General features: G+C 44.0%; 3 protein-coding genes across 5 annotated transcripts in view; all 3 read left to right on the top strand.

Annotated features, from left to right (window-relative positions):
* Window positions 1-2,338: 2,338 nt before the first annotated feature.
* On the top strand, window positions 2,339-6,309 carry LOC310812591 (sperm-associated microtubule inner protein 4-like; the record flags this gene model as incomplete). Its single annotated transcript, XM_083681214.1, has 6 exons — window positions 2,339-2,634; window positions 4,089-4,279; window positions 4,400-4,488; window positions 4,636-4,810; window positions 5,030-5,124; window positions 5,410-6,309. The coding sequence occupies 6 exons, from the start codon at window positions 2,339-2,341 to the stop codon at window positions 6,307-6,309; spliced, it is 1,746 nt and encodes a 581-aa protein (XP_083537340.1).
* Window positions 6,310-6,808: 499 nt separating this feature from the next.
* Window positions 6,809-9,355, top strand: LOC310811664 (cytochrome c iso-1/iso-2-like). Of its 3 annotated transcripts, none has more exons than XM_083679900.1 (3): window positions 6,809-6,888; window positions 7,759-7,940; window positions 8,163-9,355. In XM_083679900.1, the coding sequence occupies exons 2-3, from the start codon at window positions 7,772-7,774 to the stop codon at window positions 8,306-8,308; spliced, it is 315 nt and encodes a 104-aa protein (XP_083536026.1). In that variant the 5' UTR covers window positions 6,809-6,888; window positions 7,759-7,771; the 3' UTR covers window positions 8,309-9,355. The 3 variants fall into 3 exon arrangements, with proteins under 3 accessions (XP_083536026.1, XP_083536028.1, XP_083536027.1); XM_083679902.1 differs by having other exon boundaries at window positions 6,819-6,888; window positions 7,301-7,940; XM_083679901.1 differs by lacking the exon at window positions 6,809-6,888 and having other exon boundaries at window positions 6,923-7,940.
* A 1,430-nt stretch (window positions 9,356-10,785) lies between these two features.
* The window catches only part of LOC310812590 (uncharacterized protein), a gene marked incomplete at its 5' end in the record, with an annotated part of 7,168 nt that continues 4,129 nt past the window's right edge, over window positions 10,786-13,824 (top strand). Inside the window, 7 exons of the mRNA XM_083681213.1 lie at window positions 10,786-10,885; window positions 11,231-11,340; window positions 11,636-11,749; window positions 12,171-12,215; window positions 12,483-12,509; window positions 13,332-13,403; window positions 13,593-13,655. Of these exons, the coding sequence (XP_083537339.1) occupies window positions 10,786-10,885; window positions 11,231-11,340; window positions 11,636-11,749; window positions 12,171-12,215; window positions 12,483-12,509; window positions 13,332-13,403; window positions 13,593-13,655 (531 nt within the window). The remainder of the gene's footprint in view (window positions 10,886-11,230; window positions 11,341-11,635; window positions 11,750-12,170; window positions 12,216-12,482; window positions 12,510-13,331; window positions 13,404-13,592; window positions 13,656-13,824) is intronic.

Genomic DNA, 13,824 nt, shown 5'->3' with positions numbered 1-13,824 from the left:
CAGTATAACAGTATAAAAGCCTTGGTCTACATTCTACATAATATAAGCATATCTATTTTAAACTCTTAGGGATCATGGAGACTGTGGGAAAATATGGCCACCTGTTGTGTATATAAATTGGGAAAACAGGCTGGAAATACAGTGTATCAAATACCAAGACTGCTCTTCTAACAGGTGTAAAACTCGTAAATTGAGAGAATAGGCATTCCTGTATGTCTGTGTCCAGTAGACTGCTCGAGTGGCCCACTGGTTTCTGCAGGTCAAATAGACATATTATGCACGCTATTAATTACTCAGTCTCATATATTCTCATGTGTTACTGTACATACACTTTTAAAACACGTACACGTACACTTCCACACGGTCATGTGGTGCAAATCTAACACACTTGTCACCTTGCTTTGTCAATTAATATAAATCCATCTCGATTCCATAGACTTCAAGATTATGAATCCCCCTTTGGTTCAGAGGAAAACGAAACATGGACAAATATTTGAAGAGCAGAGTGTGTGCATTCACCATGCTGGACCAGAACTCTTGTCAACATGGCCTACATGAGGTTTCAATAATGCATGTTTATCATTAATCTATTCTAAATATTCAGGCTATAATGTTATATGTCTGTCATATTGTTATAAAAACCAAACTGTAAAGCACACATTAAAATGATCACAGTCAATATGAATGGCATTCGTGTTTCTATTGAACTGGACATAATATCCAGCACCATGGACAGTTCCTGAAACCAATTGGACGGTGCCTACCTATACCGCGCAAACCTACTCAGCGTGTGACCTATTCAAGCGGAACGAAACTAAGGTGACACGCCTGACCAGAAAACTGATGTTGAATTTCCGAATTGATTTAAATGTGGCTACGGGTTAGGGTTACTGTTTGGGTTAAGGTTAGAGTTTTAGGGCTAAGAGTTTGGTTACAGTAAGGGTTAAGCTTTTGTTTACGGTTAGGGTCAGTTTTGATATCGTGTCGCCAGAACATCTGAGCACAAGCCCATTCAAGTGCACAGAGAGCAGAGCAGAAGGAAAAGCCACAGATATAATCACCAATAATTCACTTATTTATTTTATTGTGGTATACAGCCATTTGGGAATGGAGAAAATGTGATATTTCGTTTATTATACTGTTAACACCAGAAGCGCTTTTGTTTGTGCATACTGTAGTCTGGGCTAAATAATCATTAGAATACCAACGTTTGTATTTTGAGGACTTAATAATGTATTCACGAATATATTCAATCAATCAATCAATCAATGAAATGTATTTGTATTGCACTTTTTACAGAGACAATTTTATCCAGACATGTCATGGGTGCTGAGGCGAGTGCAACTGGGCGCAGGTTGTTCATCTCCTTTGGTCTGGGCTTTCTCGGCACGGGGACGATCACTGACCTTTTCCATAAAGCGAGGATACAGCGGGAATTTATTTTTGTTTGAACCATTATCTTATTCGATTGCTGTGACATCATTCGCACCGCGTCTCCATTGTGAGTTCATCAAAGTTCGTACAGCCCCGCCCAGATCACGAGATCGAGTTCATTATTGAGTTCAGGGAGTTTAGGGAGCCTGATCCAGGTGACAGAGAGAGAGAGAGAGAGAGAGAGAGAGAGAGAGAGAAAGAGAGCGACAAAGGAGGTATTGAGTGTTTCACTAAACCGTCTGTTTGTGACAGCTCCCTCCTCCATCCGCTCTCCCGTAGGCTGTTCCCCTCTCCTGAGAATAGGAAACAGGTAAAAATGAATAGGAACAGGTCAAATGATTGCAGCAAACATGGGGAGGTGCTAAGAACTTGCTAGATGAATAGTAGTACTATAGAACACATGATAGGAGTGAGTCATACCTTTTCTTCAGTTTCTGTTATTACAAGCTGTTCTATGATGCAACAATGATAATAGGCTTAGGCAGAGGCATGTGTGGAGATCTCCATTTGGCTCTGGTTGTAGGCATATTCCTACTGAACAATAGGCATGCAGAATAAACTTTTTTTTCCACACTTTCTACACACTAATAAGGGTTCTTTGGCTGTCCCTTTTGGAGAACCCTTTGAAGAACCCTTTTTTTGCGCCACTAGAACCCAGTTCTACATTAACTAAAGAAGGTTTGATATGGTTCTTCAAAGGGTTCTCCTACCAGGATAGCAGAAGAACCCTTTTTTTCTAAGAGCGTAGGGTATACTTTTTATTTTATTTTGAGGTAAATTTACTTAGCAACTCATGGTTATGGAATGGAAGCGAATGTTTTTCACTTGATCATTCATAGAGTAATGTTCAACATGTTGTAAACTGGGAGGCTGTTCATTTGGTTTTCAGATAGGGACTGTTACCATGGGCAGCACAGTAATCCAGGATGGCTTTGTCAGCCTGGGGCACAAATGCACCCCATCCCACCCCCCTCCTCTCTCCTACACCCCTCCTCTTTCCTATCTGTCTCACGACCACACTCACCTACGAAACCTCCCAGAGGGGGACTACCTACCCTTCTTCCGGTACCTCCAACAAGAGGGGTCCACCCTCGTCCCCAGCTCCACCTCGCCCCATGGGACCCCTGCTGTACCCCACAGACACCCATTCACCAGGGTAGACCACCCAAACATTGACGCGACCCCTGTGTCATTACCAAGGTAAAGTTATGTAAACAAGCTAGTGTCATTAGGTCCCTGGTTTCCAAAGACTAGTTTTGTAATCCATCAAAAATCCAAACAAACATTCCTTATAAACATTTCAAAATTCATCCCATGAATAACAGGCTGCATCCACTGGTGGGTGGTTAGGGTTAGGGTTAGTTAAGGGTTAGGTAATTTGTAAAACTATAACTAAAGCAACTGCATAGGAAACTGAAGACTAATGCATTTAATGATGAGGTATGTCTTACAACAATGAGTGCACTGCAACTGTCTCTACTGAATCATACTTCGTCGACATAGTGAGAATTCATGATGTGGTCTCTGATGAAGTGTGCACTTCCTAGGCTCCCTCTATCCAGGCTGAGGAGTCCTCGGCAGGGCGGAGTAAGACACACCCCAGTTTCCTGGTCCCAGAATATATTGCAGCAAACGGCGCTCGTAAAGGGACACTTCCACTACGGCTACGGAGGAAACGTCCGACCTGAGTACTCAAACATGATAGCTACCCACAATCAATTAACATGAATGACTTATGATCACATGATAACTACCTGCAATCAGTCAATCAATCAATCAATAAACTGCATTATCAAACACAATCAATCAAACAACAGCAAAAAAAATCTAATGTTTCAGCTAGGATTCAAAGCAAGATTGTAACGGCATGTTGTCCCAACAGTTGAAAAATATATGTATGTATGTTCAAAGGTGTGTGGTCATCCCACAATTTTATGACATCACCACTTTGAGAAGAAGCCATGTTCGCATCAATGATGAGCTGTAAGTACACCGGCACAAATTATATTTCACATCTGCCCTTTATGAATACATCCGCAAGTCCTTTATCACTAGGCGCTTCTCGATCTGAAAGGATTAGATGCAGGTATGCAATATAGTTGAAACTACACCTAGACAACCAAAGGGCTAGGTGGTGTAGTTACCACTAGTTACCACTTTGCATTCACCAATCCTATCCTTTTAGATAAATAAGTGACTCTGTGTTGATTATGGATCAGGGATTCAGTACCAGAGTCGTGGAGACAGTACACTAATATAGCACTAGATGGCAGCAGAAACTATGTGGTTGGTCATGTTACCAACTCTTTGTTTGTTTTCTGAAAACATTGTTCATGCATTCTGTTATGCATTTCTATATGCACATTTCATTGAAATATATAGTAAAATGGGTCCTATCATGGCTACCAGTAATTGTTTTCATTCGTGGCATTATCGACCTTTTAAATGAACTAAACAATGGTTTATCTGACATTTCTGTTCCTTTTCAGTGTTCCTAAACCAACTGAAATCAAAATTGGGTAAGTGAACACTTACTTCAAAAGCAAAAACTTTGCTTTTTGCTAACTTTGTTTCAGTTAGTGACTAATAACCCAAAATCCACAATATTTGGTCTACACCTCTGTGGCGTTCTTTGGTATGTGTCTCTTTCCCAGTAAGAAGCAGATCAGGGTCCCAGTCCCCAGGGAGCACCCATACCAGTCCCATATCTCTCGCTATGCCATGTTCCCAACCTTCCGATCTCCAGACGACCCAGATACAGGGGTGAGGGCAGGGACAAGGAGACCCCTAAACCCCCTCATACCAGCCTGTGCCCATGACATGACCGTTCTGACCAAGACCAAGGGTAGGAGACAGAGAAAGAGAGAGAGTTCATTATTTTGAAAAGAGAGACTGAAAAGAGAGCAAGAAAAAGAAAGGAAGAGGAGAGACCTGTTAGTATAGAATTCTCATTCCTTATTCACAGGTGCTCCTTTCAGACACGAGGTGTTAAATGTTCCCATGGTAACCCAGAGGAAGGCTCTGCTGTGGCCGGGGCAACACGGCTTCTACCAGGTCACAAACACAACAGCTCTGATAGAACCTTGTGATAAACTTCACTAACCTAAGCTTTTGTAGTCCGTTGACACAAACACATTTCATATAAGGTTTCTTTTCACTTCAATAATAAATGAAATAATTTAAAAAGTGTTTTGTATCCAGTTCCCTAAGACAGTGAGCAGTGAGAGGCAGGTGTTCTACCCATTGCTCCCGAAGACTACATGTCCCAATGCTACTCTGAGAGGTTGGGAATCCACTCTGTGTGAGCGCACCTCGAACATGCTCCGCAACCTGGAGAGGACACACTGGCTCACCTCTTACCAGCTCAACTATACAGGTAAAGACACACACATACACACACACACACACACACACACACACACACTGTGACTGTAATTCACATCTCGGAGGGAACAGCGCCCCCTATGGCAGCTACACCCAACGGGGCAACTATGATAAAGTCCCCGCTGTGAGGCACACACACACACACACACACACACACACACACACACACACACACACACACACACTCTTTGTTTACTGTGGTGTGTGTCAGGTAGTGGGCCTGCCAACCCCCTACAGCTAGACGACCTTCATGAGAAAACCATAGAGACCACTGTCGGAGAACACACACCCCACAGGATACAGCTGGTAGGATATTTGAGAACACACTGACAGACCGGTGTTTCCAAAATGCTAGGTGGGTTGTAGTCAATGCTTACAGGATCAAGATTGAGACTGGGCAGTACAGTAGCTGGAAACATTGTTTTGTTTATGTGGGTAGTTACAAAACCACATTACAAAAGGCTTTACGTGGACCAGGGTGGAAAAAGGGCAGTGACTTGAAAGTGTGTCCATGGTCTTTAGTTCTTATGGTTTATATACTAGCCAGTACTTTCATCTCCATGTGTCTGAGTGATTGTTTGTTTGTCCCAGAGAGAACGATCCTACTCCATCCCGGTCCCCCCGCGGCCCCCGACTGGACGCAAGGCCCGGATCCAGCAGAACCGACGGACACTAAGGAGCAGCTACTCTAACACCCAATACCAACCCAGTTATGACCGAGGTAACGAACCCAGCAACCGCCCAGACAATGACCCTGAAAACCAACATGCCAACCATGACCGTCTTCATCTGTGTTCTGACCACTACCACCGTAGCAGCAACCATGACAACAGTGACCGTGGTTATCACACTGATAAATATAGTAGGGAATGTGAACCTGAAAAGTTCCAAATTCCGGATCAGTCAAGCATAGGTGAGATAGAGGAGGGGGAAGGAGAAGTAATGGGCCACTGTGACACCCTGCACCGGCATGTACAGTTCTGCTGTGAGACCTGCGGTGCCAAGGAGGGCTACTGTGGGTGTCAGAGCCAGAGGTCCAACTTGATAGACCTAGACCATCCAAGCCATACCCCCATCAGACACACCCTCATACCCAGGACACAATCACTCAACCTGGGGAAGATGACGCAGCCAGGGTCCCTGGGTGGTATGGATGTCCTGGAGAGTCTTACTGGAGAATGCCCCAGGGTGCCAATGAGTGATGTGGGTGTCCCGAGGAGCTTCTCCTGCATTCACCCCCGTGTCAATGCCCTGGAGGAGTTTGAGGAGGGGTACCATCAGGGGGGTTCAGGGTGTGAAAGGGGCAGTGGAGGGGGGCTGTTCCGCTCACAGTCGGTTCTGTTGGATCTCCAGGACTCATTCTCCAGATACAACGCCCATAAGCAATTTCACCACACCCTGAGGGGTGCGCCTTCAGATCTCCGTGACAACCACCATACTGGAAGAAGGCACTCCTTCTATGGCTTTAACTCTTTCCACTTTCACAACTGAATGGTGTACGAAATTACACTCAATCACACACACCTACACAAGCATGAACACAGACACAACAAACCCACCGTCTCTATAACTGTGAGGTTACTGCTTAATTCACAAATACATCAAACAAGACTTTGACGATGCATGAAACAAACAACATTTGCAAAAATGTATTTTGCTGTTAAACAAATAAACATCTTCTTACAGCAACCTCCGTCATTCTCCGCTTTTATTAATTCCTATTTGTTGTTGTTGTTGTTGTTGTTGTTGTTGTTGTTGTTGTAGTTTTAGATTTGACATATTTTTTGTGATATAGGATACATTCGGTAAACCTGGGAAGGGCAGGTGTGATCTGCATAGCTTGCACTGGTTTCATGTGAAAGTGTTTTTTTTCGCGCACGGTGAATCATAACTTCACCTTCTTAAAATTGGAGAATGTTTTCTCTGACAGGTCTGGTGTCCAATCCGGACGAGTTCTCGGGTGACGTTTAAAAAAGGGGGCATTAGTTTACGCGAATTTTCTTCCAAAACCATTGCTTCCTAGAAAAGGTGTAGCCTACCTAAGAATACGACAGTTTCATATCTTTCTAGGTAAGTTTCTGCCTTTTGCTTGCTTATACACTATTTATGTTATTGATGAATAACAAATAGAGATATCTATAGATACATTATTATCTATTAAGAGTTTGTACTCCTCAAAAACAAACAAAAACACTGTCAGAGTTAATCTTCCCTCTGCTTTATTATTAATGTTGCTTTCAACACATTTTGAGAGTGCGGTTCAGTAAAGGCTAGATATACATTATCTGATGTAAAATAGTGTTCGGTTAGCTTAATCATTTTGCAGTTAGCACACCAAATAAATGAATCCGGAAGCATGTCAACCGTATGTATTACTGTCTGTCGGTACAGCTCACTATATCCACTGTCTAGCTTCGTTTACAAAGTTTTCAAATAGCATGTTGACAATGTTGTTATTAGTGGATGGTCGTTAACCACCAAGGACTCTCCTGAGAACACAGAGTGGTCGCCAATACCTGGTGCGGTACGCGCAAGTGTCCGAGACAAACCAACCCCATGGCATGGGACGTCACTGATGGGAGACGACACTTCGAACATATCTAAACTGTGCCTTGCACCCATACTATCAACATGATGTCTGATATGTTTGATATCAGCTATCAAATGGAAAATGTAAAGAGATTAAACATTTTAAATAGAAAAAAAATACTAATTCATGTGGCGATTGATGTGACAGTAGAGGTAATGATCTCTGAATCTCTCAATCGGTGAATGACAGTTTATAACATTAAATTGCACAGACATCATATAGCTTCTCCGTGTTGTAAATGTACATGAACTACAATAGGCTTGTCATTCACCTGACAAAGTCAACAAGGTGCACCTTGGAGCACCTTGATGGCATGATGAAAGGTGAGGTGTTTTCTCTTTTACCATTAGAGAACCGATCGTAATGGGGGATGTAAAGAAGGGGAAGAAGGTGTTTGTCCAGAAGTGTTCCCAGTGTCACACAGTGGATGAGGGGGGACGACACAAGGTGGGACCTAACCTCTGGGGTCTGTTCGGCAGGAAGACAGGACAGTCACCTGGGTTTTCATACACACAGGCCAACATTAGTAAAGGTATGTGTCATAAGGGTGTGTGTGTGTGTGTGTCTGTCTGTCTGTGATAAACATAGAGTGCATAGAGGTCATAAACATAGAGTGCATTTCCAGTGCTGTGTCTATAAGCCTGGCTTTCAGAGCTGCAGGTCTGGACAGGCATTAAAGATAGGCATTTCCCTTTCTCTCTCTCTCTCTCTCTCTCTCTCCTCTTTTGTTGTTAAATGTCTGTCCTCTGTTTAGGTATAATCTGGGAGGAGGAGACTCTGATGCAGTATTTGATGAACCCTAAGAAGTACATCCCAGGAACCAAGATGATCTTCTCTGGGATCAGGAAGAAGAAGGAGAGGCAGGACCTAGTGGCCTATTTAAAGGATGCCACCTCCTAGGGGTGCACACACACACACACACACACACACACACACACACACACACACACACACACACACACACACACACACACACACACACACACACACCACACACACACACACACACACACGCAGAAATACAATGTTTTACATTCACACCTTAAAAATGCCCCACAAACTGTTTTACATTCTCTGCAGACAGACTCAGCTACATACTTAAACACGCCCTCAACAAGCATGTACTCTTGTCTTAAAGACACACTCCCTTGCCTGGAGGACTATGTACAAACTATGGATGTACACACCCCGGAGGGGCTCAGTCATACAGAGAGGGTTCTCTACTCCTGTCATATTTATTTGTCTTCTTGAATATTTGTTGTACTTTTATACTTGCCTTAGCGTTACAGTAAACCATTTGTATTCCCCTTTTATACGTTCATGCTTGCCATTTAGCTGCCATTTTCAAGCCAAGCTTGTGTAAGTACTTGTGTTTTTAATTATGGCTTGGGTCTGCTGCAGCACAACTTAGGAATGTTCCAGAGCATTCACAAGCATTTTGTGCTCAGATTTTGATAAAAGCAGCAATCTTTCTCAGTCACTTTCACATACAAGTTACATTTTCTATAAGATACTTTTGAGATAAATATGTACAAGCTATCAAATATCAAATCATGTTTTCATTGTAAACCTCATCAGACAGTCTTGTGCCCCCTCAAACCTAAACCCAAAACATACTTTTACCATCATCTTTAATATAATCTATTATTTTCTGTGTCTTAGCTAGGCTTGGTGAGAAGGCATTGAGAGAGAATATTGTTGTCACCTTTGATCAAATGAGTGCTTTAACACTACATGTCAACTATAGTTTACACTGTAAAGTTTACTTTGTATTTAAAATTCATTTTTCACTTGAGTGAATTGTCCTTAGATGATTATTTGCTAGTGTGATTCTCGTTTATTTTTCTTTCTTTCAGAGATGTACAGTTTATGCATTAGTGGGTTATACGCATTGGTTATAAGACACTGTAAAGTTTACTTTGTATTTAAAATTCATTTTTCACTTGAGTGAATTGTCCTTAGATGATTATTTGCTAGTGTGATTCTCGTTTATTTTTCTTTCTTTCAGAGATGTACAGTTTATGCAGTAGTGGGTTATACGCATTGGTTATAAGGCACTATTAGCAAAAGCAGTAGGCTAGGCTAGGAAGAATTCACTCCGAATATTGTAGCAACGAACGATAACCAACAGAGAGCAGCATTGAATTGGAAGCAGAGGGCTAACATGGACTTATAAAGACAATAATATTTTGCAAGCACACACACACACACACTTCTGCAGCCTCAATTATCTGTGTTCCAGCAGCATTATGAGGCATCTAAACATCCCCATCTAAATATTGCTAACTTTATGTCATGGCATACACTTGTCGCTGTTGTATGTAGTCCTGCGTTCGTTTGATTCAAACTGTACTGTGTTGGTGTCGACTCCTTGCACCACACTGTAATAGCGCGACTGGCGAGCCACAGGAGGGGTCCTTCCCGTAATTGCTGTTTTGACCCTGGAAGAAACTGCAACGAATCGATAAGTGGATGTGATTGATCGACAGTGATTCGAGGCGTAGGGTAGGCTACTGTAAGCCCACGGTAACTGGCAAAGGAGAGAGGAGAGGAAGTATTCACCAGACGTTTCGTGAAGCCAGTCAGCTTGTCCACAGTTATCAGGAGTCGAAGGAATATTCGATCACCTTAAAGGTAACTGGACCCATGATTGCGTAAAATCCATCCATGATGATTTTGACACCCTCAAAGCGGCTCAGCGCTCAATCAATAATTTCGAGAAAATAAATTAGTGTAAGCTAATGAAGCAGGACTAGAACATCATGTCATTAGAGATCATAAAACTAAACATGCTATTCTATTCTGCATCGGTGCTGCATCCTTCTGGAAGTACGCACGTTGGCGAACACGGGATCTTGTGACAAAATATTTGTAGTGAAGAAAAGGAATGACGAGGTTAAAACAATAGCAATAAAATAGGCTTTATAGTTACACGTGACTAAATGAATCAACAGTGCCTTAAAGATGAACAGAACAGATTCAACAGACTTAAATCAATTTCTGTCTGAATAAACCTGTTTTGTTTTCTTTACGTCGTAGTAAGAGAGAGAGAGGGGTCTAATTTTGGCGCACGGGCGCAGCTGAAGGGGTGTTAGTGCGCGGCTGTAATTACAGCTGTGTCTGCATCTGCTGCAGAGAGCGAGATCGTATGGAACTCGAACAAGCATACCTGGATAAAACGGCGCTGACAGAGAGAGAGAATAGGGGTGGATGTGGATGAGTAAGAAAAGAGGTCTGAGGAAAGTAGAGGAAGATGAAGCACAAGGGAGGAGTTAGTGAAAAGGTGACAGAAACAGAGGGAGTGTGTGAGTGATGGTGGGTGAGTCTTACTCCAGTGTATTTTGTCAGTGTTTGGGGATATAGAGTGAACCAGCAGCATGGGTCTGGTCAGACTTGGACTCTCCCTTCAGCTTCTCCTATGCTGTGCATGGGCCTTCTCCCATCATTACATGGACAGCATCGTCTCAGCTCACTCAGGTAAGATCAGTGCACCTGTGTGTGTTACATAACACAGGACACACACACACACTCACACACACAAGCTCACACACGCACACACACACACACACACACACACACACACACACACACACACACACACTCACACACACACACAAACTCACACACGCACCCACACACACACACACACACACACACACACACACACACACAAACTCACGCACCCACACACACACCCACACACACGCACACAGACACACACACACACACACACACACACACACACACACACGCAAACGGCCTTTCACCATCTTATGTCATCTTAATTGGCTGTTACCGATCGATTCTGCGTGTTCCTGTCAGTCCTCACGTCTCTGGATGAGCCATTGAGATTTGACCCCTGCTGTCTCCTGTCCCCACCTCCACCGCCACTGTTCCCTCCCCCTCCCGACCTCTGGAAGCGAGGGATTCCGGTAAGTGTTAAAACACACACACACACACACACACACACACACACACACACACACACACAGCAAAACTTTGAGCTTTCTTGTTGCCAGTTATCGTGTTCTAGTTACTACCAGACCTAGTTTCCATCAATCACACACAAACACAAACACACACACACACACACAGAAACACACACACACACACACACACGCACACACGCACACGCACACTCACACACACATACACATACACATACACATACACATACACATACACACACACACAAATTGTAAGATGGCTTATGTTTGTGTTTTGAAGGATGACCTCAACATACTTGAGGGAGCAGGAGGAGGAGGAGAGAAGGAGCAGAGGTGTAAACATCAGCCTATAATCCCTGGACCCCCCGGCCCCCCTGGACCCCCTGGTCCTGAGGTGAGATCTCCAAATCACACACATACCCACACACACACACACACACACACACACACACACACACACACACACACACACACACACACACACACACACACACACACACACACCCTGGACCCCCAGGCCTACCTGCCTCAGGTAACAACACCTACATTAAAACACACACACACACACACACACACACACACACACACACACACACACACACACACATAATGATACCCATTCAGTGTACAGGAAATAATTTGTGCTCCCATAAAGTGTAATGAGTGGTAGACTTACTGGTTGAATCGTTGCCAGGTAGGCCCACTAACTGTATCAGTGTGTGTACCTTCTCTGCAAGAGCTCCGACCCAGAACAGACTGTAATGGAAATAAGTGTGTGAGCTGTGTATCATTCTGTCCCATACCTGTTTATTCAGGGTCAAAGTGGAATTCCAGGAATTAGAGGGCCAAAGGGAGACAAGGTAACTCTAAATGTGTGTGTTTGTGTGTGTGTGTGTGTGTGTGTGTCTGTTTGTGTCTGTGTGTGTATGTGTGTGTGTGATAGAGAGAGAGAGAGAGAGAGAGACTGAATGTGTTGTTTGACCTCTAATGCTATTAACGCCATCTGTCTGTGTGTGTGTGTGTGTGTGTGTGTGTGTGTGTGTGTGTGTGTGTGTGTGTGTGTGTGTTTGTGTGTGTGTCCTTGAGTTGGAATGGCTAAGCTCTGTGTCTTGTCGTTTCTTCTCCAGGGAGAGATTGGACGGCCGGGGTCAAAGGTGAGACACTCTTCTCATTCCCTCACTCCAGCAAGGTTGTCCTTGGTATAATGTTATCAGTACAGCTACACCCCCCCATGCCCACCCCCCCCTCTCTCTCTCTCTCTCTCTCTCTCTCTCTCTCTCTCTCTCTCTCTGTCTCTCTTTGTAGCTGCCCCTCTTCCTCTCTATGTCTTAGGTGTTAGGTAGTTTACTGGTGAGACAGCTTTATTGGGTTACAGTAGAGTAGATGTGTTCCAGTAGCTCAGCGTGGCACGGGTCATACTGCATTAGCGTTAGCATCTCTCCACTCTACCTCTGTCTTACTGTAGCGAGTTAGCGTCCTCTGCAGTGCCCCTGCCACTTGGCTCAGCTCCATGATCTCCAGTCTTCTCTCCTGCTGATCTTGCCTATCTGCCCCTGCACAGTTCTGCACTCCAATCTCCCTGAGTGCTTTGGTGCTCTATGCTTAATCACTCTAAAGCGCTGGCCCCTCATGTCCCCACAGTCTGCTGTTTAATGGCTGAGATCTAAACAACCGCCGGCTCGACCGCAATTCGGTCAGATAGTCTATTCGCTAAGAGGGTTTGAAGAGGTTTCATGATTTGAATGATTGCATAACAGGTTTTTCTGGGTTCTACTGTTTTCTGGGTTCTATGTTCTACTGGGTACTGTATGCTGAGAGGCAGAACAGCTTGATATAGATAGATGTCCACCACATTGCTTTTGCCTGTGTAGAGTGTTGTCATGTCCTCTACGATGAATGGATACCAGGACAAGAAGATATTCTAGATGGAGGCATGTCCTGATTGGGCTGTAGTATTCATTCATGTGTTCCTGTAGGGTCGGACTGGACCTCCGGGCCTCCCAGGGAGACAGGGACCAGCTGGATGGTCCGGTTCTGAGGGGACCAAAGTGAGTTACTTCACTTACTGTATATTCCAGGGGAGGCTGGTAGAGGCATACATGCAGCCAGTTGAATGAGTCAAAATGTGTGATATATGTTTAGTCATGCAATTTGTATTGTGTTTTACTTTGCTGTGTGATACCGTAATATGCTTTAGCATGCAATATCAACCATGATGATATGATATGTTGTTCCAGGGAGAGAAGGGGGATGCAGGGCTCATGGGATTGCCAGGGATGAGAGGACCACCAGGGACAAAGGTCTGCATCACGTGCATTTGAGTGACGCACACACGCACGCACACACACATGCATGCGCACATGCACACACACACACACACACACACACACACACACACACACACACACACACACACACACACCCACACACACACACACACACACACACACACACACACACACACACGCA

This window comes from Argentina silus, assembly GCF_951799395.1.
Source record: "Argentina silus genome assembly, chromosome: 11".
Taxonomy (NCBI): Eukaryota; Metazoa; Chordata; class Actinopteri; order Argentiniformes; family Argentinidae; genus Argentina; species Argentina silus.
This window is presented reverse-complemented; position numbering and strand designations above follow the sequence as displayed.

What these genes read in the sequence shown, in the direction of transcription:
- LOC310811664 (XM_083679900.1), top strand. Translation starts at nt 7,772, where the DNA reads ATGGGGGATGTAAAGAAGGGGAAGAAGGTGTTTGTCCAGAAGTGTTCC. An exon ending in ACAGGCCAACATTAGTAAAG is followed by an intron (nt 7,941 to 8,162) that starts GTATGTGTCATA and finishes TCCTCTGTTTAG; the next exon opens with GTATAATCTGGGAGGAGGAG.